The sequence below is a fragment of the Sorghum bicolor genome, chromosome 4 (assembly GCF_000003195.3).
Source record: "Sorghum bicolor cultivar BTx623 chromosome 4, Sorghum_bicolor_NCBIv3, whole genome shotgun sequence".
Classification (NCBI taxonomy): domain Eukaryota; kingdom Viridiplantae; phylum Streptophyta; class Magnoliopsida; order Poales; family Poaceae; genus Sorghum; species Sorghum bicolor.
The window spans coordinates 61,487,515-61,514,634 of NC_012873.2; the positions used below are offsets into that span (position 1 = coordinate 61,487,515).

At 43.3% G+C, this 27,120-nt stretch overlaps 3 protein-coding genes, 1 long non-coding RNA gene and 1 pseudogene across 4 annotated transcripts; 2 read left to right on the plus strand and 3 right to left on the minus strand.

Annotated features, from left to right (window-relative positions):
* Positions 604-3,540, minus strand: LOC110434575 (cell division cycle 20.2, cofactor of APC complex-like). The gene is made up of 6 exons (XM_021458872.1): positions 2,872-3,540; positions 2,501-2,770; positions 2,124-2,393; positions 1,453-2,043; positions 1,086-1,333; positions 604-993 (listed from the first exon to the last, which is right to left on the minus strand). Exons 1-5 carry the CDS (start codon positions 3,010-3,012, stop codon positions 1,190-1,192), a joined length of 1,416 nt encoding a protein of 471 aa, XP_021314547.1. The 5' UTR covers positions 3,013-3,540; the 3' UTR covers positions 604-993; positions 1,086-1,189.
* LOC110434576 lies at positions 4,277-9,933 on the minus strand. Its single transcript, XR_002452101.1, has 2 exons — positions 9,203-9,933; positions 4,277-4,605 (listed from the first exon to the last, which is right to left on the minus strand). It is a non-coding gene; the product is annotated as an uncharacterized LOC110434576 (long non-coding RNA).
* On the plus strand, positions 6,048-8,294 carry LOC8073170 (transcription factor EAT1). The gene is made up of 3 exons (XM_002452652.2): positions 6,048-6,953; positions 7,458-7,877; positions 7,979-8,294. The coding sequence occupies exons 1-3, from the start codon at positions 6,048-6,050 to the stop codon at positions 8,072-8,074; spliced, it is 1,422 nt and encodes a 473-aa protein (XP_002452697.1). The 3' UTR covers positions 8,075-8,294.
* On the plus strand, positions 12,325-19,426 carry LOC8073876 (uncharacterized protein At1g51745). Its single transcript, XM_002452653.2, has 4 exons — positions 12,325-13,100; positions 15,098-15,327; positions 15,442-16,125; positions 17,419-19,426. Exons 1-4 carry the CDS (start codon positions 12,886-12,888, stop codon positions 18,744-18,746), a joined length of 2,457 nt encoding a protein of 818 aa, XP_002452698.1. The 5' UTR covers positions 12,325-12,885; the 3' UTR covers positions 18,747-19,426.
* LOC8073877 lies at positions 21,119-23,902 on the minus strand (annotated as a pseudogene).

Here is a 27,120-nt window from a genome sequence, read left to right on the forward strand (position 1 = left end):
AGCATAGCAGGAGAACTAGTAAGCAAAAATTTGAACCAAAAGCCAAATCAATAACAAAAAGAGCGTACTCGCATGATTAAACTAAGAACAGTTCCCAACAAATTGACAGGCCACTGGGACCATATCCAATAGAAGAGACTATCCTCATGGCTCATCCTATCGGATATGGTCGAAGCTGTTGAACATCCCAGTGTGGGAAGCTTTGGCTGCAGGCTTGGGCTTTCCAGGGGCTCCAAAAACGTTCCAGTAACAGCTGACGCGACTGTGCATCCATCAGGACTCGGCACAGTTTCACCATGCAGATAACGAGAGGGCATGTTAACTGGTGTGAAAAATTCACCTGAGCCATGAAAAGGACACGAGAGGGCCAGTAAGTTCAGCCATCTTCACCATCGAAAGCATGACTTCTTCCAAGCCACCATGGAACATTCTGGAAGGAAGCCGCAATTCTCTACATTCTATACTTTTGGAGTATGGAAATTGGTTTTAATCTTTTCAGTCTATTGAAAGTGTTCATAAACGAAACTTTAATGAGAAATGACATGGTATTCCATTATCTGACACAGGTTCTCTTGATGTTGCAACCAAAATGGCAAATTATAATTTGCAAAAATAATGGTTGTCTTGATTTACAACCGACAAATATTCCATTAAAAATTGCAAAAAAGAATCGCTGTCTTGATTAACAATAATTGGCACATCAAATAGGCGCTATTGATGTTCAATAAAGAGGAGGAAAACATTATACTTTGTACAGAGTGTTACTGTTAATGATCAGCATACACAACACAGGACAAGTAACAAATTTGCTATCAACCTCTGAGGCTAGGGGTATACATCTTTTTCTTCTGATTCCTGAAGTCACCGACTCTGCAATTCAATCTCTAAGACTCTGCATTTCGAGGTTCTGGTTCCAGTATCATTGCAGATATCTACTTGATGAAGACGACGTCTACGAAGCGAACTGTCATTGATTTCTGACCCTCCTGAAAGCTACCAACGGAAAGAGCATGTGTCAATTCAGTTCCCACTCCAAGATCACCAAGAGATTGTGCTTGTACTGAGAAATTGAGCAATGAGCATACCAAAAAATGATGCATTAGGATTGCAGTGCTCCCTCATGCCACCTGCTTAGCGATGGTAGGCAGATATCATCTGCTTTAGAAAGAGACTATCCTCATGACTCATCCTATCGGATATGGTTGAAGCTGTTGAACATCCCAGTGTGGGAAGCTTTGGCAGCAGGCTTGGGCGCTTCAGGGGCTCCAAAAACGTTCCAGAACCGGAGGGTCTCATCTGCAGCAGCTGACGCTACTGTGCATCCATCAGGACTCTGCAGTTTCACCACGAAAGAATTATATAAGCAATGTTCACACTAGCATGTACTCAAATGCAGATAGTTCCATGGCACAGATGCAGATAAGTATTTGTTAACTGGTGCGAAAAATTCACCTGAGCCATGAAAAGGACACGAGAGGTATGGCCAGTAAGTTCAGCCATCTTCACCATCGATGGGTACTTCCACAAAGTCAGTTGGTTCTGTGTGAATCCATGTGAACTCAGCAGCTCCCTCTCATTCTTGTTCCAGAGAAGAGCGCACACCTGTGATCCGGTGTCAACTGAGTTCAGGCACGCACCAGTGTGTGTGTTCCAGAACTTGATGCAACGATCGCTGCCACCACCGCCAGTGGCAAGCAAGTTGCTCTGGAACGGGCACCACGCGAGTGCCTTCACGGCGGCCGTGTGGTCCTCGAGCCTATGTAGCCACTGGTTGCGGCCAGCAGATGGCATGGATGATGCCATCGACACATCCCAAATGTGCAGAAGGTTGTCGTTGCCTCCGCTGGCCAGCTGCTGCCCTGATCCAGACCACTTGAGCCCGCACACCTCCTGGCTGTGCCCCTCGTAAGTCTGCACAACGTGGTCTCTAATCCTCACGTCATTGTTCACAATCTTGCCATCCATGCCACCGGTGGTTAGGATGCTGTTGTTCCATGCCAGTGAACCTACCCTTGCCTCATGCACACCTCTGAGTGTTCTCAACTGCATAGAAAAAACGATTTAATTCAGCAACAGTGAACATGCATTGCAGTTTTTGGATGAAGCAGGACACTGTTACGTACCAGTCGGTTGGAGCTGGTGTCCCAAAGCTGGACGTCGGACGAGTTGAGCCCCACGGCGATGTGCCGACCATCAGGAGCCCAGCTAACACTGGTAATAGGACCGCTGTCCTCATCGATGGTCACAAGCTCGGATGTGGATCCACTCGACGCATCCCACAGGTACAGTGTGTCTCCCAGAGCAATGGACAGCACATTGTTGCTCCCCCAGTCAAGCAGGTTGAGGTAGTAGTCATCAACAAGCTCTGGGGCGTCTAGGGTCCTCTCGGCAGACTGCACATTTTGATTCAACCGCATCAGTGATCCACCATTCTCCCATGCCACTACAACCCGTTGCATAAGATGGATAGAAGCCGAATCAGAAGATCTATTGCGCATACCTGGGGAATGTGGCGCCGCTGCTTAGCAGGCTTGGCCTGCAGGTTGGAGGAAGCCGCATCGGCGAAAGATACGTTCTCGGGCTCCGGCGGCTTGTTCCTGAAGGCGAGGATCCGTGTCCGGTTGTTGAGCAGCTTCTCCGCGAGCAGCCTCCGGTACGCCTCCTTGGACGGGGACGCCGCCGCGTTCTCCTTGTCCTTCCTGGGCTCAGTGAGCAGGAAGTGTGCCATGTCCATGTCCATCGCCGATCTGTCCGGGATGAATCTGTCGCCCTGCAGAACACAAACAGGAGGAGAACCAGCCAAACTTGGTGGTCAGGCAAACCATCGAACACCCACCTTACTCGATCCAGTAGCAAGAGAAAGGGACTCACGTAGCACTTGGCCGACGGGTTACGGCATCCCGAGCCCAGCGATGGCATGTAGGGGCGGGAGACCGCCTCCTGCAGCGGCGGCCGGGGCGCGGCGGCGGCGCGGCTCTTCTCCGAGGAGATCGAGTGGGATCCTGCGTCCATGGTTAGAGAGCAAACAAAAGAACAGGGCAAGCACAACAGAGAAATAACAACAGCAGTAGCGATGGAATTAAACGCGAACTAAAATAATAGCAGGTTAGAATCAAGCACAGAAAATAATCAAACAAGAAGATTAACAGCGGAAAGAACAAAGAGACGAGCTTATGAACGAGGCGAGAAGTGCGCGTGTCTCGACTCCCCGGCGAGCGGCTTGAGATCGTCGTGGGGAGGCGAGGAGAATGCGCGAAGGAGAGAGAATTGATGCTTTGCTTTGTGGGGTTTAGGGATCGGCCACGAAAGATTATTTGTAGGAGGAAGAGGAGGAGGGAAGAGGGGAACGCCCGCCGCACCACACGGCCACGGCCAACGGCTAGTACGCCGAGCCGCCGCCGGAGGGCAGGGTAGGAGAAAATAGCCGTTGCGGGCTCTAGGGCTGGCTGGTGCGAGGCTCTACCCTCGTGGGCTCGTGGCGGCGTGGACGGCTCCGGTCCAGCCCGTTAGGGTCTCCGCGTTTCGGCCCGACCGTGCGTTCCTAGGGTCTCGTTTTTTTTTTTTTTTGAGAAGTCTCGATGTTGTTGTTGGATCTTGATTGGAGGAGTTGAGACATGCTTGCTGTACGGCAGCGTCATTGCGTCAGTCATTTCGGCAAATAACACCTTCCTTGTACGAGACTGAATGGATTTGCCCGGGGCATTATACGTGTGTTATTTTATTACCACGCTGTGACTTGTGTCGAGGTTTCCAGCCATGCTCGTATTGCCATCTCTTCTTTTTTTTTTCGATTCCCCTGTAAGGAGTAGTGATAAGGACAGGATGGCGTATCCAAGTCCAACTTTCAAGCACGGAATCGGTGTTGTCAAAACAAAAAAAAAAAAGGAAAAGAGAACCGGTGTTGGCTCATATCCTGAAGCCGCAGACAAAAGTACTACGTACAAAACAAATATCAAAACGTGTTTAACTCGAAGTACCAGACCATCCATGTTTCCGGTTTACTTCACCTGGATATCCATCACAAGACTTGGCATTGGCATTCAGAGTCAGAGGCGATTAATCTTTCAGTTTACTTCACCGGTATCCATCAGAAGAGTTGGCACCCTTCAGAGGCGATTAATTCAACCTACCTCCCGTTGGAATCACCTCCCCAATTCGAAGTTTAATACTAAAACTTTCGAATTTCACTGTTTTTCAACTTCCAGCTCAATTTGCCTCCTATTGCTAATTGAATTTGCCACTGTAATACAGCTCTGCAAAACGATCAGAATGCTAGTTTAGTAAACCAATTGTAGTTACGTATTCATTGCCAAGCATTTACAGCTCCAGAAAAACATATGAACCCCATACCACATGGTTAGAACAGGCTGTCATGAATGCTGCCATGAACAAATTCAAGGATGGCCATAAGATCCATCACCAAAGTCACAAAGCTAAGCGCAGACGAGCCTTGGCAGTTGAGCTCCATCACTCTGTTGTTTTCTCATAGGTGTTCCCTCCCTCTTGAAGATGGATTTGAGATGGGCTGCAGGGTGTTTCTCTTGACCCTTCTGTTGGATGAGGTGTTCATTTGCAGTCAAAATTGAAAAAGGACACGGTATGTTCCTGAAACATATATTCAGAGAGTCCTCGTTTAGACAGTCTCTGCCTAGCACATATATTGTATGGGAAATAATAAGAACTCCAGAAATGTCAACCGCATAACTACTGTATACTGGATCGAAGTTTACAAAGTACAAAGAAATGCAAGCATGACATGATTATTAGGTTCTATGCAGTGATGCAAGGTTATGACTCCCTTTGCAACTGTCCAGTGTTTCAGGTAGTTGGACTTGTCCTTTTAGTTTCTGAAAGCACACTACAGCATAATGTCCGTAAAATACGGAGGAACGGAGAAGGCATGACTTGCATTTCCCAACTTCCTATGGCATGAATAACAGCAAAGATGCCAAGTTCAAAGAGTGTGAGTTTTCCATCTTTCTCATGGCCATTCTTAATGATGATGATGATCTGAAATCTGATAGCCCTTCACTTTGACCTCTTCTAAGAATGTTCAAGAGAAACTTTTAGGAAATGATTGGTGTTGATATAAACATATTCTGTTATCTGTTCATCAATTTTACGTGGCAACCAAATTTCCGTACTACTGCGGTACTGGCCACATGCCAATTACATTTTGCCTTTTACCATGACGTTGTATATATATTACTAGCAGCACACTCAAACTACTTCACAAGGATGGTTTTCAGCAACTAGTTTCTGAACAGCGTGTTTGCTATCTGGTCTGTCAAAATAATCTTGGTACTGTTCTCTTCTCTTTACTTTCAGTTTTTCGTACTATTGGCAGGATGCAAATGCTAGATTGAATCTGCCGACTTTGTTTATACCAACCTGAAGAAACAATATGTATCTAAAGAATGAAGTTTTGCTTATGTCTTTGAGATTTAAACATACCCTTTTCAACTATTGGACTTGTAGTGCATTGTTTAGAAGATTTCAAGAAGGTAAAGGGCACTTTGGTCATTGTCAATACTTATACTAGTCTGTGTTCTGCTGATTAATTGTTGAGCTTGGTAGTTGAAGCACAAACTAGCAAGATTAATATTTTTAGGTGTAGGGCGCAAATAAAGACGCAAGGCAGTTTGTTGGGTCCTAAGGAAGCAAAAAGGCTTCCTGTCTCATCCATGTGCTAATAAAACTCCACACGGAAAAGATAGAGAGAAACAGATTGCCTAGCTTAAACCTTGAGTATTCTCTTCCTCCTCTCAAACAATCAAACCAACTAAGCCAGCTGCAATCTTCTCTGCTTAATCAACTCCATCGTTGTTTCATACAGGTCGAGACATCTTTTCCCTCAATTCATGGGCACCAGCTAATATTTTTTGTCTATTTCAGATCCTCTAGCATGCTACTTCTATGTTTCTTAATCAGTTTTGTCTCCTGCCTTTGCTTCTTCCTAAGTGTTTTGCTAAATAGATACTTATATGGTGCATATAGTTCCTAAATGCTGTATTTTTTTATCTTGAGTGAAGGTAACCAGGGCCAAAATGATTGCTGGGGGAGGCTATTTTGATGGTTCTCATGATCATATTCTCATGGAAGGATCGATGATCCATGATTCTTCCCAATCTTCCATCTATGACAATACAGATGTTGAACAGCAGAACTTCAGACTTGCGCCCTTTATCATAGAAGATCACTCCAATCCAGCCAACCTTACCTCTGAGCCTGCAAGGGTGATCGACCAAATTCATCACCAGCTTGGGATTGACATGGAGCAGGACCATAGTGATCACATGATCCAAGGAGTTCCTCCAGCAGAAACTGCAAATTTAGTTCCTGTTGTCTATGGTGTCCAAGATCGTATCCTCAGCCACCAGATAGAAGGTCCACATAACATAACTGTGGAACAACAGGTCCTGGACTACGACCCTGCATCATATGGAAATGGCACTTATGCAGCTGCACATGATCTTCTAAATTCTCTACAGATCCAAAGGTGCAGTTTGATTCCTGAATTTCCTTCGACAGAACATATCTTTGGTGATCCAGCACAGAACATGGTCAATCCTTTGGACATTACCAATGACCTTCAAGGAGTAGCAACTCATGAAAGTGGAATGATGTTCAGCGATTCAACTCTACCATTAGGTTATCATGCTACTCAATCTCATATGTTGAAGGATCTCTATCATTCACTACCACAAAACTATGGGATATTTACCAGTGATGATGAGAGAGATGGGATGGTCGGGGTAGCAGGGGTCTCAGGAAATATTTTCCAGGAGATAGATGGGAGACAGTTCGACAGCCCAGTACTGGGGACTAGAAGACAGAAAGGTGGATTTGGCAAGGGCAAGGGAAAAGCTAACTTTGCAACTGAAAGAGAGAGGAGGGAGCAGCTAAATGTGAAGTATGGGGCTTTAAGATCACTGTTCCCAAACCCTACTAAGGTTTGTATAACTTATCTCTCCAAGCACAAATTCCTTAATTGCTTCTCTCATTACAGAACTCATTTTCCACAGTTGCATGGATTTGTAGAACATTTAGTAAGTTCTATTCGTACAGGATGTATTGGAACATGTATTCAGATTGTTTTCCCTAGGAAAAATAAAATTTAAAACAAATGTGTGTATGATAAAAAAAACTTTATTAAAGATGGATTTGTCATTAGCAAACTCTTATAAAGTGCTATCAGTTCAAGTATGTGGAGGAATGCGATCATGGAATTTTTGCATGTATCAGTGGACAGATGCACGTAAATTGATCTTTAGTATCAGCATCCAACAAAATAGAATGAAATTATAAAATATGCGGGATAAGAGAATTTCCATTCCAGAAACTCTAGTTATGCCCAGCACAATGCAATATTGTTTTTCTTTCCTAAATCTACATTTATTGTACTCTTAGTGAATAAGAGGCTATGAATTCTGAATTGCTGTAAAACTATTCTCCAGAATGACAGGGCCTCTATAGTTGGAGATGCCATTGACTACATCAATGAGCTTAATAGAACAGTGAAAGAACTGAAGATCTTACTGGAAAAGAAGAGGAACAGCACTGACAGGAGGAAGATACTGAAGTTGGATGATGAAGCAGCTGATGATGGGGAAAGCTCTTCAATGCAGCCAGTAAGTGATGACCAAAACAATCAGATGAATGGGGCTATAAGGAGCTCCTGGGTTCAAAGAAGGTCCAAGGAGTGCGATGTTGATGTCCGCATAGTTGATGATGAAATAAATATCAAGTTCACAGAGAAGAAGAGAGCCAACTCTTTGCTTTGTGCTGCAAAGGTTCTAGAGGAGTTTCGTCTTGAGCTCATCCATGTTGTTGGGGGAATCATAGGAGATCACCATATATTCATGTTCAATACAAAGGTAACAAACAAATTTTCTTAAACGAAAGTAGGTTCTTGATCCTTTTCCCTGTGTCTGTAGCACAGACATTAGTTATAATACTTCATATCTTGATACTGCAGATACCTAAGGGCTCTTCGGTGTACGCGTGCGCGGTGGCTAAGAAGCTCCTTGAAGCTGTGGAGATAAAGAAGCAGGCTCTTAATATCTTCAACTAGCCATACCCATCATAATGTTTATTCAGACAACTTAGCATGCTGGTCTGCTCTTTAGCATCTAATAAGGTGCTTACTTATCAGCGAATGACCACATTGACAAAACTTCTTTGATGACTGCTGCAAACTTTCTTGATAGCTTGTTCATGCTGAACTTCTTGTCTTCTTTTCTGTACACTTTAACAGTCATGTTGGAATATGTGGTGCTTCTGATTTCCCGGCATTGTCACTCAATACTTTATTATGTTTAATTCCTTTTCTGAACTTATATGGCAGATCGACTCCACTACCCAACTTACATATCTCAGGCTCAGGTCTAGTGAATGTGTTTGTGTTCGGAGGAAATGCTACATCACGATTCCATAAAAATAAAAAGCTAGTATATATCTAACAATATGATCCATGTTAAATTTGTCTTGGAGTTATGACACATAATTGTGGTAGAAATTGTTACTGCGTGATGGCTGGGATGAGATCCTTACCGCTATGCACAGGACAGTCGGGGTGGGTTTCTCCTACAGTCACAGAGTCCATCACGCTACGATGTCTGGAGATCTAAACTAAGTACCTGAACTCCTGGGGGGATCAATCAATAGTAAGCAAAACTACAAAAGGATACAAGGATTGGAATCAATTTGGCCAGCCGCACCCGTAGTCAAGATCTCCGTGTTTGCCGAGGCTGACGAACTGGAGCAGGTCTACCGCAGGTGCAGTAGCTGATCCGAACATAAATAATCATTCCACTCCGCTCTTGTACCTGATCTCGCAGATCTCCAGTGCAGTGTGCAGCTGCAGTTTGCTGCCCTAGTCATCTGGCATGCTGCATGGTCTTTAATGTGGCGGAGTTGCTGAATCCTCACACATAAGGCCAACGTTTAAACTACCCACATTAGTCACATACTTAGCGCCCCTTTGGAACGCAGGATTTTCGTATAGGTATGTAGAAATTTTACAGGATTCAATTCAATTTTATAGGAAAAACACAGGTCTTTAGGAAATTTTCCTACGTTCCCAAGGGACCTTATAGATAATAAAATTAAAGCATAAAATGCATAATTCAGATGATATTTGGTATTCATGTTAAATTGTACAACAAACTTGATGAAAACATAAAAATGATTAGAAAATTACCTAACTGATGGTGATTTGGTTCGTCCTTGCCTCCTGTATCTTCATCAGAATAGTCACTGAACTTGAATTAACACACAAAAGTTGGACACTTACAAGAAATCAGAGATGTATTTTTCACAAAAGACAACTAAAGTAGTATTTAGGAATGATTAAATGATGATCCCATTTAACCAATTCAGTTTGTGCAAGTCTATAAAAATTCGGTACAAATATATAATCGTCGATTTCAATTTATGCAATTGAAATAGAGATGAAGAAGTATGATATTCCATGGACTCATGGGGATTTGCCACTTGCCAGATTGGGAGATTGAGACTTCAGAAGGCATCAACAAAAAAGTAAATCGATACAAGCAGCTGCCGTGCGCCAATCGCAGACCCTGATGTGCTTTCGAGTTTCCGTGAGACGGCCAGCCGCCTAGCCCATATGAGATTAGTAGCACTCACCAGTCACCACTCACCAGCAGCACGCAAAGCCGCCAATGCCGGTCGGCGGCTGTCCGGCTGCACGAGCACGGCGCGCGCCACGTGCTGCCATGCGCGCAGGAGCGGCTGTACGCCTGCAGCATCACCCGATTTGTTTGCACCACTGGTTGCCCCTCGATTTAGCCGAGCTAGCGCTAGGATTCCATGGTGTGGATGCGGAGGGAGGAGGAAGCAGCCGAGGGAAGAGGGATACGCAGGCCGCGAGAGAGGGGAAAATTGGTCCGTAACCGTTTCCGACAAGGAGAAAAATGCATAATTTCGCAAATTTAGGATTTCAAATATTGATTTTATAAAAATAGCCCTCTAAACATTGATCCTTTGATTTCCATGATATTTGATATATTTTTTCTCTTTCTTAATCTAAACACATTTATTTGCCTTCTAAACAGATCCTTTTTGCCCTTCTGCTAGGATCAGACTCCAAAATATGCAATTTTCTCCTCTGCCAGCGGATGAGAGCGGGAGGGCTGAAGTGTAAGAGTCACGGCCATCCAAACTTTAGTTCGGAGGAGCAAACTTTGCTCAATAGTCAATCCCACTCCGAGCGGCGGCATTCAATTGATTGCCTGCAGTCTCCTAAGTTTGCCATGTTGCTGTTCGGCCCATGGACGGGTCTCCCCTAGCTCCTCCTCTTCATCAATAATGAGTGCAGCCTCTCGTTCAAATCCTACTGTCATGTCCACGACGTCTAAAAAATAAAATAAAAATTCTAGATCTAAACCTACCTCAGTCGCAAAACCCATCTCAAACTCTTGGGCCAGATTCAACTAGCCTACGGTGGAAGGATTTCAGTGGGAATTCTATTATTCACTGGCTCTCTTCAAAAATATGCTATGGTTGGTATGAAAACAAGGCAAAACATTCCAGAGGCCTCAGGGTGTCTCCAGCGGTTCTCAAATAGCTCGTCTTAGAAAAAAATCTATGAATTATTAAAGAGAGAGATCAAATAACTAGTGACTCCCAAATAGCTAGTCTGAAATAATCTCCCAGAAACTCCTCTATCATAGCTCACATAATTCTCCACTATAATATTCATTTTGTATTATTTCTATGTCTCATCTAGCTAGTTATTTGCAAATTACCATTGCGGATGTCCTTAAGGATGATTTTTGTGGGCGTGGCCCACATATTATTGCTTCATGTTGTGGTCTGGTCTGGTCTAGCCGTCACAGTTTGAATCCTCCCTTAATAATATCTTTGTTCTACTCTCTCTCTTTCTCCGCCTTTGTCATTAATTACTACAAAGGGTGACACTGCTTGAGATAGATGCTTTGAATATTAGGGTAGACATTACACTTTTTCTCTCATTGACATAAACTAGCTGTTGCTTGCTTCTCAAACTCGGTTTGATCCCTCTTCAAGCTTCTTCACATGCCCATGAGCGATTATCTTGTTAAAGTTGATTTTGGCACTTGTATAGCTCGTCAACTTGATTCATACGCTTAGGTTCACTAGCTCATGAACAAGACAACAGTGTTTTTCTCTCATAATAAATCAGCCAACAGTAATTTCAGCCTTGACTTTTCAGACTAGCGAACAGACCAACCACTAGACACATACAATACAAACATAGAAGCAATCGTGGTAGAATATGATCTCAAATACATTTGATTTTTCAATGTATACTCTTAGGTTAGCAAGTCATGCTTATATCTAATAATCACATCCTACGACAGCGCTATTCTACACCCTAGGTGTAGAATATTATTCTACACCGTAAGTCAAAACTGAGCAGAAAAAATACTGAGTAGTACTGAACAATGTTCAGTATCATCCAGTCGTACACTCAGGACCACGAAATACTGAACAATACTAAATTTTGTTCAGTATAACACTTTTGTGTAGAATAGTATTCTACACCTAGAGTGTAGAATAGCACTTATATATACTAGTGGCGGAGCCAGGATTTGAAACTTGGATATTCCTACTTCCATAAAGTCGAATTCGTAGGCTTAAAATATAGCCAACTGCACTACACGTCAGCAACTTTAAACCAAAATTTGCTTTCCACGTCAGCAACTTTAAACCAAAATTTGCTTTCCAGAATATAGATTTCTAATTGAAATGCCAGTTTTTTACATCTTTTGAGCTCAAATATGCGAAAATACTATATATTATAGCATTATATATTTATATATATAAGTATATATACATATTTACATAAAAGTGCACCAAAATAGTTGGGTATTCCCAGAAATACAGGAAAATACCCCTAAATCCGCCCATGATATATACATGTATTTTCTATAAATATAGACAAAGTTGAGAAAGTTTGACATACAAGCATCCCATACCATTATCTATTGTGGGACGGAAGTAATATGTTAGAGAAGGTATAAGAATGTTCAATTTATTTTTCAATTTGCAAAACGAGGCTTCATGCAAAGGCTTGTCCAATCCTATTCCTACCACATCTGGTAATGTCTGACGTACACTTGTATCCCAATTGGTCCGCTTGTACGGGTCCAGCTGGAAAACGGGGGTAAAAAAACTGCCGTGACGCCTCCCCTCACGTCGTCACCCCACGTGGGCTGTCTGTCCGTCGGGCTGGCGCCGGTCGATACGGGCGAGTACGCCCGCCCGCTCCGGCTCGGTCTACACGTTTCCCTCCGGCCTCTGGGGTCGGGCCAGCCCGCCCGTCGGTTACCTTTCCTTTTCCCTCCGGCGGTCCGCCCCCCGGCACCGGCAGGCGGCAGCCCTCTCTTTGTCTCTCACGCGGACCGGACCACCGGAAACCAGGAACCAAACTGCCCAGAAAGAAAAGAAAACCTTTTTATTTCACATTTTTTTCCTCCCAACAAAAACAGAGGGAAATAATATTCCAGGGCCGCCCACGCCGGAACCGACCACTTCACCGGCAGCGAGCCGGAGACTCCGTGGAGCCCCTATCCCCGCGCCGGCGTGGGCGGAGGGAGGAGGAGGAGCAGCAGCAGAAGCAGCAGCAGAAGGATAAAGGGGGCTCTGGGAGCCTCTGAGAAGAAGCTTCTAGAAGCTGCCTGAGGCGAGGGCGAGCGCGCCGCGGGCAGAGTGATCTCGGTGGAATAAGTCGCGCGGGGCCGGCGCCGTGAGGGACGCGCCTCTGGATGCCGGCACCCTCCGGGATTTGAATGGTGTCCAGATCTCGAGGGGGAGGGGAGCTTCTCGAAGCGGGGTGAGGCGCGCGGGCCGGCCGGCGGTTAGGGTTTGGTGTGAGGCGGGATGGTGGGGAGCTCGGTGGAGGGAGGAGCGGACGGAGATGGAGGCTGCTGCGGCGTCGGGGACACCTCTCCCGGGACCATCGTGTGGGTGCGGCGGAGGAACGGGTCCTGGTGGCCCGGCAGGATCCTGGGCCCCGAGGAGCTCCCACCGTCGCAGATCATGTCGCCGAGGTCCGGCACGCCGGTCAAGCTCCTCGGCCGGGAAGACGCAAGCGTGTAAGGTCCCACTCCCTTATTTTGTTTTAGTTTTTCTACCCCTGAGCCCTGTGCTGTTGTACATTTTAGATTGCTTGTTATTGTTATTTCTGATCCATGTGGGATACTTGGCTCTTTCTTTCATGGAAGCTACGATGCCTGAGAGAATGGGGGCTCAACAAGTACTATCTTCTTTGCTTGTAGTCAAGCTCATTGCTAGTTTCTTTCTTAGACCTTGCAAATAATGTTGTTCATAGGATATGTAGCACGGTCACTGGGAACATGGAACGATACCACATTCCTAGTCCCTGGAATGTTGCTCCTGTTCTGGGAACGCTGGAACAATATTGTCCCTGCCTTGTCCAAACTTTTCTCCACGTACCTTACAACGTTGCTTAATAACATTCCTCGACTCCACTTACCTGGGAACTTGGTGGCTGTGATATGTAGTGGGTCTATTTCCTTACTAACTTTGAAAGCATTAATTGTCTTTTTTTCTTTCTTGGAAAACTTTCCCAGGCAGTTTCATGATCGTGGCTCATGGTATCTTTGGTTCGATGTTAGTGTAAACAATTTGATGTATGGAAGTTTTAGAAGTGGGAAAATAGCAGATTCAGGATATGTAGTGGAAACATAGGATATGTTCTAGAATTATGGTGGCTTTGTGCCCTTGCTTTCTCAAGAACCTGAAATTCCTGAGCATATGTATTCTAGTGTTGCTAACATCTCGATTACAGTATGTCATGCGGATTTTATGTCGCACAAAGAATTGTTTCCTTTTGGTATCCAGACAGATTGTAGATAAGATTACAGTTTTTATACTTGCTCTATTGTGCCCCTATTGTGCCATAATATTCTAAGCTACTATATTTGTTTGTAGATATGATGTAGAATAATACTTCTTCATGTAGTTAACAGATTTTGTTTGTGAGATAGGACAGATAGCTTTTGATATTCTAAGCTACTTCTTCATGTAGTCCCTCTGTTCCAAATTGTAGGTCGTTTTAGACTTTTAGTATCCTCCAAAATGAAACTTCTATAGCTTTGACCAAATTTATATGAAAATATATTAACATCTATATCAAATATATACACTATCGAAGCATAATTCATGGTGGATTTGAGGAACCTAGTTTGATGTTGTAGATGTTAGTGCATTTGTTTATAAAGTTGGTCAAAGGTAATAAGTTTGATTTAAGACAACTAAAATGACTTATTTTGAATGGATGGAGCACTTCACTAGGAGAATTAAAATCTTAGAATTATTGTTGTGAGGTGATTAGGTCTTAGCGATTCAAGAAGTCTCCATGTCCTTGATTGTACCTATTATTCCCTTTTTCTTAGTTTATTATGATCACATTATTACATCTGATGCTCTATTGTCAAAACTTCCTCTGTTGTGAATCTGTGTTTTCAAATTTTTTTCAGCTAATTTTAAGCATATCTATTAAGACTTCTTCCAATGATTTTGCTAGTCAATATCCTGGAATAGTAGCTGGGTATATACTGTATTTCCATATCCAATTTTATTTATTCTGAACTACTACTACAACAAAACATTAGCCCCAAGCAAGTTGGGTTAGACTAGGTATGAAAACCAAGAAGTTCAGATTAATGAAAAAAAGGTTAATAATAGGAACAATAATATTCATTTCTTGGTGATGATTCTGGCATGTAGAATGGTAATTTTCACACACTCCTATCCAAACACCAAAGATGATTCTTTGGGAGGGTCACAAAGTTTCTGGGTCAATGGGGTTTGAGAAATGTGATTGAGGAACACGCTATGCTATTTGAAAAAGGTTTTGACAAGGCTGGGACAAGAGTGCTCCCATGTTTGGGAATGATGGCATTCCTGGCACAAGGAACGAGGCATGGCTCCACATGCCTGTGACTAGGCTTTGGATGCTTTCCATTCCTTCAATTCCATTTCTAACTATCTGGATTAATGGTATTTTCTGAATTTTGAAGTTCTCCCACATATTCTGTTTGTATTCACTTTTCCTTTTGTTTCCTAGGGATTGGTACAACCTTGAGAAATCAAAACGTGTTAAAGCATTCAGGTGTGGAGAGTTTGATGCCTGTATTGAGAAGGCAGAGGCCACTCAAGGGACTGTTGTGAAGAAAAGAGAGAAATATGCACGGAGAGAAGATGCTATTCTTCATGCACTTGAATTGGAGAGGAAACAGCTTGCATCAAAGTATCAAACTCAAGGTTTCAGACCTGGACCTCCTGGTAATATTTCTGGTAAGTTTAGGTGACAGTGAAGAGTTTTGTTAGTTGTTTAGGTTGTTTCTTGTATGTTACCCATGAGCTTCAAGCATTCTGCATCTAAAACTGAGCTGTCTTCATGAAATGCAGCTTGCACAAAACATCGCAAAGACCTTGGAAGTACTCGCTACAAGAGTAAAAAGAGCAAGAAGCGCAAAGATGCATCTGTTCCTCCTGATGTAAAGAAAGAAGTGGGACAATGTTTTCTACATGCTGGTTCAAAGAGAAACTTTTCAGAATCTCTTACTGAAGGAAATGTTGTCAGTAATCACATGGGTGATTTCTCCCATTCGAGACATTCTCATGGAGGTGCCACTTTAGAGAACAAGGAGAGGAGTACAATTGTGAAGAAAAATAGATCGGACGGAAGTGATTTTGAAGATTCTCTTGTTTCAAAATCAGACAGACGAAGACCACTTTCTCAAGTATTGCAGAGCAGTGAAAACTTGCCTCCTCACTTAAAGCAAAATGATGATTTTGGGGCTTTGTTAATTGGGGAGAATAATAATCCTTCACTTGCTACCTCCCGGTCCAGAAGAAGTAAATATACATACATGGCTAGTGATTCTGGTGAAACTCAGAGTCATAGTGATTTACCTTCTATAAAGATGTCTTCTACTGGAGCTGATTTTGAGAATGAAAGCTATCTTCAGCATCCTGGTTATTTTTCTGAGGAGCACACTTCTTCTGACTTCGTTGAGAAGCAAATAACCGAGTCTTCAGAGAGGGAATGCTCAGAAAGTGAGACTGAAGATGATGCTGAACTTCTGCAAAGTATGTGTATTCACCTCGATTCTCTTCTTTCCAATGGTTTGAATTCATGTTACATGGTCATAGAATGCTGGCTATAGCATAGCACAACACACTAAAACATTACTATTAGCATCAGACTTGCGATTTAGTGATCCAAATATTGGCAATAAGGGCTGAAAATTACCGTCTGTAGCTGAAAGTGGAGGTGTTTTTTCCCTCAAAAACATGGCTCTCATTATTAACATGGCAGTACAGATGTTTGTTTCGCATGACTGCTGTGGCTCTTTTGATGATTCATTTGCCCTGCATAAAACATGTTTTAAAGTTTCACTTCACAAACATGCTTCAGATTGCATTCTTCACTTACCCATATACAGCATGATTTACTTTCGTATATTGGATCACTGTAACTATATACATGCACTGGACCCCTTGTATCATTTGTAAATATGTACATGCTCAGGGTTAAGGGTGATGAAGAACTAAGTTGCTATAATTAATTTCTACATGTGACTCATTTGTTCAAACCATGGGTAAGGCTTGTTGGATGATGTTGACGATTATTGATTCAGTTTTACTGGGTAAATAGGTTAAGAAAAAAGAACAGTTGTAGGTATGAGATACTGTAATGACCTTGTCTTATGGTTAAGTAATTGGGCATATGAGGTGGAGGAATCAAATACAAGGGAACACAGTCATACTTATAGAACTATGAGACTTTAAAGATGCAATAATTAGTCATAAAGTAAATCCATGACTAAAAGAATTATTTGTACTTCTATTGGGCATTTCTGAACTGGTAGTTTAGAGGTGAAAGAGTAGGTATAGATCTATTGCTTCTTACTATTTCAGCATCCCTGGCTTGCATTCTTTTTTTCCTTGGGGTTTTGTATTACAGATTTACAGTCAGAATTTGACTGTTAATATAATTTGACAAAAATCGTGCAAAACAAGGAATCTCGGAATCCCAGAGCCTGATTCATTAACAAATACTCCCTCCGCTCCAAATTATAAGACATTTTGACTTTTCTAGATACATTGCTTTTACTATGCATTTAGACATAGTGTATATCTAAGTGCATAGCAAAAACTATGTATCTAAAAAAATGTCTTATAATTTGGAATGGAGGGAGTAGATTGCTAGAAGGCCATAAATAGTTCCTTGAAATATTTACTGTGTACCTTTGTTCTGCTTTTTTTTGTTTTGCCGGAAACTTCTGTGACTTCAATTTATTGTCTGTTACTAATGTCATTTCTTGCATTAGTTTTCTGTAGATTTTATTGATAACTTTTGTATGACAATTTTTTTGGCAGATGCAAGTGTGATTCTACCCATAGAATCATGTGCTCCTGATCCGTATTCTGTTCCAGCTTCTGACAAGTTCAAACATGTGCATTATGATGACAATGAGGTGACATATTCTACTTATGTGCCCCAAAATGAATCTGAGGAAGAGGATGGTTCTTCTGAGCTGGGTGTCTCTCAGTGGCACATGAAAGGTAAACGTAACAATCGTAATGCCGCAAAAAGATTAGTGGATATGAGAGATGGAAATACATGGTTAAACAAATACAATGGACCATTAAAAGGGTCTTTGCATAACACAAATGGTGGGAATCCCAGAAAAGAAGGTATGCACACATCTGGTGAGCAGTTTTTTGAGGAAAGCTTTTACCAAATTAAAGAGGAGCCCAATTATGATTCTGAGGAAACTAATTTGTTTGAGGACATGAGCCATTCAGAGGCTAACTTGTACTATGGTAAAAAATACCATTCAGCCTTGAGAATCACAAAAGATCTTAGCCGAGGCTACGGTTACTTTAATGACTATGAGAATGACTCTTCAAATCTTTCTCACTTAGATATGGACGCTGAACAGTATCATGTTGATCGGAATGCATATTGGGATGGACCTTCATTTTACCAAAGGAAGTTGACTTCACGTTTTGGTGGCATGGGACCAATGTTGTTCAATGTTAACCTTAAAGTTCAGGCCAGCTACCAAGGAGAGCATGTCCCTCTTGTCTCCTTAATGAGCAGACTTAATGGCAAAGCAATTGTTGGACACCCTATCCAAATTGAAATAGTTGAAGATGGTTCCACAGATCATCTGGTATTCTGCGGTGACAGTGGTATGCAAGAGAGCACAGCTACTCCACCTGCTTGGCCAACAGGTAGAAGAACTGCCATGCAAAGAGTTCCCCGTTCAAATCCGTCAGGAGCACTGTTGGATGGCGATAATGAAGGTGGTCTTGTGTATTCTGATTATGAGATGAAACCAACCTTAAGAAAGTACTCGTCTTCTTCGAATCACCAGGTTAAGGTGAATAAGAAAAGCAGTTCGGATGCTAGGAGGTCATCAGCTAAGTCCCATAAGAAGTCATCCAAGAAAACAAACCTTAGAGCTCTCTCTTCCATTTCCGCCGCAAAAAAACACCACGGAGAAGGTGGCCGAGCAAAGGCACATTGGCGCAATGACATATTTGGTGGTTTAATCAAATCAGAGGGAGCAGTTCCTCTAGTGACATGTGTCCCAACGAAGGTTGTGTTCACTAGGATATTGGAAGCAGTTGGCAGGCCACCTCCATCTGTCGCTCATCGTGTTAGAATGGCTAGTCCTTCAGTGCGAGATCCTCCATAGGCTTCAACTGTAGTGCTACTGCTACATACGGTTTATGTTGCCAGCCGTTGACATGCAAGTTTTATGTACATTCCTGTGAATTGAAGAGGCAGACCATTCAATCATCCGGTAACACCTGTGAAGAGTCAGATTGATATGGTTGCTCCTTAATAACTTGGAACAGCTGATCTCTTATTAGCATTGGTGACAACCTGTAAAGATCAATAACGCTTGTGTATTTCTGACTGGAGACTGAGATCATGAATGCTTCAGAGCAGCTGAGCCATTGATACCATGAAGAGGTACTCTTTGGTGTAACTAGCAATGGTGACTATGTCTTTTGGTTTCGTCACAACTGTCTCCTGTAAAGTACTAACTTCAGCATTTTAGGTGTCAATTTAGTTAAAACATTTGTGTCATCATATATAGCAATAGGTCATAGGTTTCCTAATGTCATGTATAATCCCTCAATTATATCCTGATGTGTCTGTTATTTATTGTCGAGAAGTAGTTGATTCAACTGTATGCTTAGAAGCATGTGTATCTAGTCGATGTAATATATCAGAGCAAGTACTCAACATCCAAATGGGAACAATCTAGTCATCCATGTGAAGTTTCCCATAGACAGTGTGAACAAAAAGGTTATTCCATGGGCCTCTGCTCGGCAAGCTGGCTGCGGCTGCGCTGAGCCTTACCACTTACCCTTTCGTTATCTTATATCTCAGTAAAATGCTGCATGGCAGATTTTGTTGTAACGGGGCTGCAAAAATTAGTGCCTGAAAAAAAAAAACGTCGTGGCCACCTTGATCTGCATTGATGGCACTGTAAGCTCGATCGAACCATTGCGCTGATGCACTGGAATTCTGGAAACACTGCACGATCTTCGTCGTTCCAGGCACAATCTTGATTAATGAGACCGAACGTTTTCTGGGAATGGCCGGTGCCCACTGCCCACACAACACAACACAGGGCAGGAGGCAGATCAAATCATTTCGCGCACATAAGCAAAGATCTGACAGTTTGAGCTACGCAGCCAAACAAACAATTGAAACAGCGCGAACCAAAAGCAAACAGCAGCAGCAGCAGCAGCCAGCAGTCAACCAGAATGAATTTCTGACGATATTTACCGAACCATCCGAGTTCAATTATCGGTCCAAGTCAGCAGGATCCATGAAAGCCTCGCAAGCGCAGACCATCTAGTTTATATTTGTATAACTTTTGATGAGCTAGAATGATTCCGGGTGGAATCCTAGGTAATAGAACAAGGCCTTACTATCGTGCTGAATCAAAACAGCAATGTTCAGTACCACTCCAACGGGTTATTGAGATGGTTTTGTTTAGACTGTTTACAACATTTAAAAGTTTAAAAATACTTTGTTTTCTAGGTGAGGGTGAAATAGATGAATGTCCTTTTTTTTGTAAGGAAATAGATGAATGTCAATTACAGTGTTCTCGTATCCACAGGTTTAGGCGTTTAGCAATTTCCCTGGACAATGGCACATCACATGGGAGATGGGACACCCAAAGTCAACTTGCCCAGTGGTTCTTCACACAAGTCAATCCCCATCACAAAGTCAACATACACGCTTGGCGTGATGCCACACTCGCTCCTTCCTATGACCAGGGCCAACCCCTCTCAACTCGTCACCGGCTCATGAAGCGAACAGCTCAGCGCGACGACGACGACAACCGCAGCGATCGCAAGTCGCAACCCATCCGTCAGAGTCTCCTCTGGTTCTCGTAGCCATGAACCAAGCTGCGGCACCCGACAACGACAGTGACAACGACCGGCGTCGCATCCCCCGCGTCATCCGCAACGGCGTCGACGGCGCGTGGGAGCGGCCTCCTCCTCACGCTGGCTACAGCCCGGCCGTGCCCGTCCAGATGGCCGGCGCCCACCGCTGGGCGCGCTACGACGACGTCGTGTCGTGTCCGCGCTGCGCTCCCTCGCCAACTCAAGCCTCCTCGAGCAGCAGGCACGCGAGGACGCGAGGGCGACCATTCGGGGGGGGCTTGTACCAGCACCCAACGCCGTTCGACACCGACGTCCGCTTCCCCGAGGCGAAGCTCTTCCTCTCCGTCGACCACGGCACGTTCGGGCAGTGCAAGAACCAGATCCAAGTGGAGGCAGCCACCAGGGGGTCTCTCTCGCAGCGCACCGTCACCGCGTGCGAGTCCTTCATGGAAGCTGTGCTGTATGACCGGGCTGTTTTCGAGGAGGCTTTCCAGCTGACCTGGACTGACGCGCGAGCCATCGGGCAATCAGATGGTCTACTTTCACGCGATGTGCTAAAATCTGCCGATACGCTTTCCTACGCGCATGTTTCCAAGTTTCAATTGTTTGTTGAGTTTGCTTATATTTGAAATAAGTTTTGTTTTGACCAAAACTCCAATTAGGGACGGCGATACACCATGGAAATAAAAATGAAAGTGCTACAGCGTTTATCAAATAAAACCGAAAGTACTACATACAGTATCAAAATCCAAAAAAAAAAAAAATGGATCTAAACAAAACCAAACAGGGCAGTATTCGTCATCTGTATCTCCCTGAAGCTCTGCACAACCAGCAGGGTACAGAGTTCCAAGTAACTGGCAGCAAAGCAAGAGATGTTGAATTACTTTACTCGCCATCGAGGGTGTCCAGAACGCCTTGCAATACTCTCTTGTACATGTTATTCGTTTCAGGAACTCCGAATCAAGTGGCCATAATGGGGACAGCACAACATTATGAACTCCAGTAGACCTATCACTTCTGATAGAATATGATGTTGCACCAATAGACAATGGCCCAGATCTTCTCAAATCCTGCAGTCCGATAGTCCATACAGAAGCTCCCAACACCTTATAGACCTCTAGCAGCAGAGTTGAATTCACAATTGTGATCTGACCATTTGTTCCCTTGCCAAGAAATTTGTTGGGAAATCTGAGTATCAAAATAATGAAATGGTGCACTTCAATAAGATGAAGCAAAAGCAAATGCAGATCATAGATGGTAAACTGCTTTTGATTCACCTACATTAAGCCAACGATACCAAAAGCATAAACAAGCCATAGGAACTATAAGCGAAATTGGCTCACAGAATAGTAGATTGATTAATCACTGTAGTGATTGCACGCATATGTATATAGGCATTTTGGTAAATGAGCACTAGGGTTAGGCCTACAGAAACAGAACCAAAGCTAACATCATTGCTTAACACAAATCAACAATCACATCTACTAGTGTGCTCACAGGCACAAGGCCAGCGACAGAAAACACATGTTGGCATAGAGTGAGCCCAAGCTAATCCTGTGGGCAGCCTGGCTAACATGCCACAGTCATTTGAAGATTTCAATCCAGAAGAAATTAAACACTTTGCTAACTGTTAATGCACAAAATATAATACACATAATGGATAACTGAGATCTGGGGTACTCATCTTTTCTCCAAAGACAAACAAATAGGGACTCAAAAATAACATGGGCTAAAACATATGAAATAGCCCTCACACAATGGGTCATAACCTTTCAGACCACTTACATATAGCTAAAATAGTTCTTTGATGTAAAGTATGTGAAGCGAACCTATTATAATTTGCATCCTAAAAGTGAATGCACTATACAGAAAGTAGACATGCAGTGTCAAGCACTATCCTTTATGAGAGCAAAATTGCACAGTTTCTTTTTCTTGAGAGCACAATTGTACTATACTTCTTTCACACACTATTTCATATGCATAAACTGTAGTAATAGCTGGTCAGAGCAATCTGCCATAAAGGAAGAATAAATGATGCTGCATTTTAATATTTCAATTCAAACTGGTTTATCACGTTTACCACTAAGTCAATTGTGTTTACCTACCAATTCTTTTTGCTTTCAGTTTAGATACCATATGCCTTGCCAAAACAAAGGCATCATATAAAGAAGTAGGTTAACCAGATTAAATTGCAGATAGAAGAAAGAGCCAAACCTAAGCTGAATTATTGGAATAGGAGCAAATCGGAGTCATTCCGCAACAACAATCAGCATTGTTAGCGCCCTCACTTATTGATCCCTATCAAGGACATCTGATACATTTAGGCAGCGATAGGAAACAGAAGGTGCTGATTTGGCTCTTGTGAATGCCTGAAAAAATTGAATAGAAGATAATTAACAAGAATAAGGCGCAATTTGAAGAGACTTACTTGAAAGCTTCAGTTAAAATACACGTGTGTTAATAACAGTTTCAGACCTGAAGGCCAACACAGAAGGATGCTTCAGAATTTTTCCATGCCAAGGGACCAGTAACTTAATTTGAAGCTGAAGAGATACATTCTATGGACCAATGACTAAATTTGAAGCTGAAGAGATACATTCTATGGATAGAGAATTTTCTCCTTGTTTTGTCAAACGTTCGAAGGCACCACCATGCTTGTTGGATGGTTTCACACGCTGCCGCTTTTGTCCCAAGCGGAACGACAGCTTCTCCCTATTCTCCGGCATGCCTCTCTTGCCATTACCGTTCATCACCGTTACCACTTGCCCTGCGTCCTTCTCGTCATTCGATGCCACCTGGCAGCGAACGCGTTCCTCCCACCCCTCGGGGAAGCATGGCAGCCACTGTGGAACGTGCCTCAGCGGCGGCTCCCTCCCCGCTGCCGCGAAGCTCTCCCACCCGTCGCTGGAGCCGCAGCCCGGATCCCTCCTCGGCAGGGGCTTCGCGAACGGGACCTCCCTCACCGCGGCGACGAACTGCGCGAGCTCCGCGAGAGCGCCGGAACAGAGCAACGGCCGCGTGGGGTCGGACGCTCCGGGGAAGCCGCCAAGCGCGTGGTCCTCGAGCGCGAGGACGGCGTCGGCGACGTTGGGCTCCGTGCGGCCGCGGGCCTCTGCGAAAGCTGCTGCGGTGCGGCCCAAGGACGCGATGTAGCGGCCGGCGATGTCGGAGAGGGCGCGGAGCGCGGCAGGTTCCGCGGCGGAGTAGCCGGAAGAGCGGAGTATCTGCGCGGTGGAGACGGTGGAGACTGCGGCCTGTAGGTGGCGTGGGACGGCACGGGGGTGCTTCGCCGGAGTTCCCATACATGGCGGCGACGGTGAGGAAAGGGCCGAAAACCCTAGCGGTCAGATCCTTACAATCGGGGGTTTTATGCCATGTTTTCGGTTTGTGTTTTCTTATAAAGCGGGTCTTTGTTTCCATTTTGTCGACGGGATTTTTTCGAGTTGTTGGAGGACAGGGGATAGCACAAATCCGCTGGTCTTGGAGGAGAAGGAAAACAGGCTTCTCCTTTCCTTCTCCTTTCCATCTTTTGCAGCCAATCTTCTAGGACCTTGTTTAGTTATAAATTTTTTTGCAAAATAGACATTATAACACTTTTATTTGTATTTGACAAATATTGTCTAATCATAGACCAACTAGGTTTAAAAGATTTGTTTTACAAATTATAGATAAACTGTGTAATTAGTTTTTAGTTATTTCTTTTATCAATATTTAATGCTCCATGTGCTGCAAGATTTGATATTACGAGAAATCTAAAAAAATTTGCAAAATTTTCTATAAACTAAACAAGCTACTTCCTCTTATATAATACAATGTGTTCTAAAAAATTTAAGACAGCTTAATAGAACAATTAAATGATGCATGCACCTATAGGTTATTCCAATTATAAAGTTTCTTCTCAAATTATGACTTCTTTTAACAAATCTTATCAAATCAAAACATTATCATTATATAAAATACATTATATTTTGATACAAAATTTAAAAGTCATAATACACTTTATTTTATGATGGAGGGAGTATTCTCTATCCTATGTCTAAACATATAACATATTTTAGCTATTTTAATAAAATAAGAGAAACTGTAATAGTCGTATGTACCTTTTATTTTAACTTTCTATAATAATTAAAATCTGACTCTATTCCTATTCCTTGTAATTAAAAAGTGGGCTCTTAGTTCCCTTATTATATATAAAAGAGTTTGCACTAGATCCATTGCCTATATAAAAATATGATAACTACTAAATCGAGGATTTCTATTTAGTAAACATTTCCTCTTTGTTCACCAAATCTTTTATATTTCATAATAAATTTTAAATGTCAGAATAAGCTATATTACAAACATAGCATATGTTTTTTTACCAAAGTTAGCGAGGAAAAACTCACCCTATGTTTTTAAACTCTTTTTTATTCTAAACCTGTTTAAATTTGCTCCGACGGGAAGTCAAACTTAGGCCTACTAGATGCTCCAGGTGCTTTAACTACTAGGCTAAAGACCCTTTAGCATGACGTATGCCTTTTCGTAAGTTAGATTTTTAGTCAATCTTCTAGTTAGAACAAAGACCTAAAATATAGGTAAGAGCATCTCCAATAAGTTATCTAACATAGACTACCTATCCTATTTATGTAGTGGAGGCTATAAAAAACTTCTTAGCAGCTCCTTTTTTTGTTGGTCAAACAAATTCCTCCTCCCACTACCTACATTTGTTGGGCCAATAAATCACTTTACCTATTTTGTGTTCCTCTCTTTCCTCCGGACGCGCTCGGAAGCACCTAACATCGTTGCCCGCAGTCCTCCCCGAAGGCGTTAATGAGTCCTCTGCCGCTGGACTTTCCTCACCGACGTGGCTTGCCATGCGCGGCCTTCCTCAGCATGGGCCATCTCCGATCATGCCCCTCGCGTCCTTAGTTCCATGAATATGCAGGTGCCTTGTCACCCCCTAAAGTTGAGCAACGGGTTGGGCCGGCTCGACATGGCACGACCCCGTGCTAGGCATGGCCTGATAGGGCATCGGTCTGTCTGGCCTATCATGCCACCGGGCCATGCCTCCACAGGCCATCGTGTTTGCCTGACGGCCCAGGCACGATACGTGGGCCGATTTTTGGGCTATGTCGGTCTGAAGAGCATGAGGCCCCATAGTCCATCGGATCGGCTTATGGGGCATTATATAAAAAACACCATATTTTATACATAATTTAACAAGGCACAAGTAAATCATATTTAGGTCATAGACCTTGATACTTCACACATTATATTTTACATGCCAAAAGTCACAAGTTTCACATGTCATAGAACTTGATACTTCAAATTTCATAAATTCCCTCATACCGAACCGACACTGTGCCTACTGTTAAAAGCGGACCGGACCGGGCCGTCCGGCGGCCCGAGGGGCCGGCCCAAGCACGACCCGCTACATGCTTCGGGCTGACACGGGCACGGTTGGGATCCGGACTATGTGGTGCTCAGGCCGGGCCAAATCATCGTGCTTTGGGCCGTGCCTTTGGCCCACGGACTGCATGCTCAACTTTATTGCCCCCCTTTGAGTGCCACTGCTACCATCTATGGGTCTAGCAAGGCCGGATCTGACACCCCTGCCACTAGCACTATGGCCCTGCCCCAGGCACAACGCTCGTGTTCTGTGGCTCCCGCGTTGAGCCCCTCAGTGCAGACAACTTGCTCCTGGCGTGGGCGGCCTGCCCGGTGCGCGACCTCCTCCCCTACTCTCGACGACGGTGGCCACACCTCTTCCAACATCTCCCAGGGCTACCTCTGCTCCCCTCCCCAATGACAAGTTCATTTATGGTGATGACGACATAAGAGAGGATGATATGTAGGACCCCTCTCATTCTCTGTTTGGATGAGTTTAAGTTTGGGTAGCATATTTTAGCTAGTATTACCGGAGTCGAGAGCAAAATTTAGATAGTAGAAAAATAGTTGGCTACCGTACCAAATAGATATTTAGGTAGTCTGATTTAGGCAGTGCTGCTGGAGATACTTTAAGAGCAACTCCAACAGTTGCTAAAACTCAATCTATAGTTTTGCCAAGTCTCAAAACCAAATGTCAAGTGAAAAAAGAAGCATTCTCCAACAGTTTGCTATTTGGGCTTGGCAAAAGGACTTGCCATCCTAGGATTTTTTCCAAAATCACAAAATTGAGCCTCCAACAAATTGGCAAATTGGGATACACGTGATGCCAAGCGATGGAGGACTTGGCATATTTGCCAAGTGAAGGAGGAATTTTGCCAAGCTCACAAAATTGCCAAGTAGTTTTGCCAACTTGTTGGAGGCTGTTTTTTTGTGATTTTAGCAAAAATCGTAGGATGCCAAGTAATTTTAGCAAACTGTTGGAGTTGCTCTTAGTTTAAGAGATTTGATACACAAGCAGTATAAAAAGTAGCTAGAATTTTTTTTATTTTGTTGGTAACAAACTAAGTGCCGACCTTAATTGTCTCACCAAAATATTATCTTATATTTTTATATTAGATCGCTTGCTTTAAGATTGGCATGGCAAATGTTAGTCTTCTGCTAATCTTTTCCTAATATATAATTATTAATATTTCAGTCTGCCGGTTTGTATCTGCCCCTGTCCACCGTATCCATCTCTACCTTTGTCCGTCAATTGTCGATTAAGAGTATGGAAGAGAATAGAAAAATACAGGG

What these genes read in the sequence shown, in the direction of transcription:
- LOC8073876 (XM_002452653.2), top strand. Translation starts at nt 12,886, where the DNA reads ATGGTGGGGAGCTCGGTGGAGGGAGGAGCGGACGGAGATGGAGGCTGC. An exon ending in GGCCGGGAAGACGCAAGCGT is followed by an intron (nt 13,101 to 15,097) that starts GTAAGGTCCCAC and finishes TTTGTTTCCTAG; the next exon opens with GGATTGGTACAACCTTGAGA. An exon ending in ACCTCCTGGTAATATTTCTG is followed by an intron (nt 15,328 to 15,441) that starts GTAAGTTTAGGT and finishes CATGAAATGCAG; the next exon opens with CTTGCACAAAACATCGCAAA.
- LOC110434575 (XM_021458872.1), bottom strand. Translation starts at nt 3,012, where the DNA reads ATGGACGCAGGATCCCACTCGATCTCCTCGGAGAAGAGCCGCGCCGCC. An exon ending in ACACCAGCTCCAACCGACTG is followed by an intron (nt 2,044 to 2,123) that starts GTACGTAACAGT and finishes TTTTCTATGCAG; the next exon opens with TTGAGAACACTCAGAGGTGT. An exon ending in GTGTCCTTTTCATGGCTCAG is followed by an intron (nt 1,334 to 1,452) that starts GTGAATTTTTCG and finishes GTGAAACTGCAG; the next exon opens with AGTCCTGATGGATGCACAGT.
- LOC8073170 (XM_002452652.2), top strand. Translation starts at nt 6,048, where the DNA reads ATGATTGCTGGGGGAGGCTATTTTGATGGTTCTCATGATCATATTCTC. An exon ending in TGTTCCCAAACCCTACTAAG is followed by an intron (nt 6,954 to 7,457) that starts GTTTGTATAACT and finishes ACTATTCTCCAG; the next exon opens with AATGACAGGGCCTCTATAGT. An exon ending in TATTCATGTTCAATACAAAG is followed by an intron (nt 7,878 to 7,978) that starts GTAACAAACAAA and finishes TTGATACTGCAG; the next exon opens with ATACCTAAGGGCTCTTCGGT.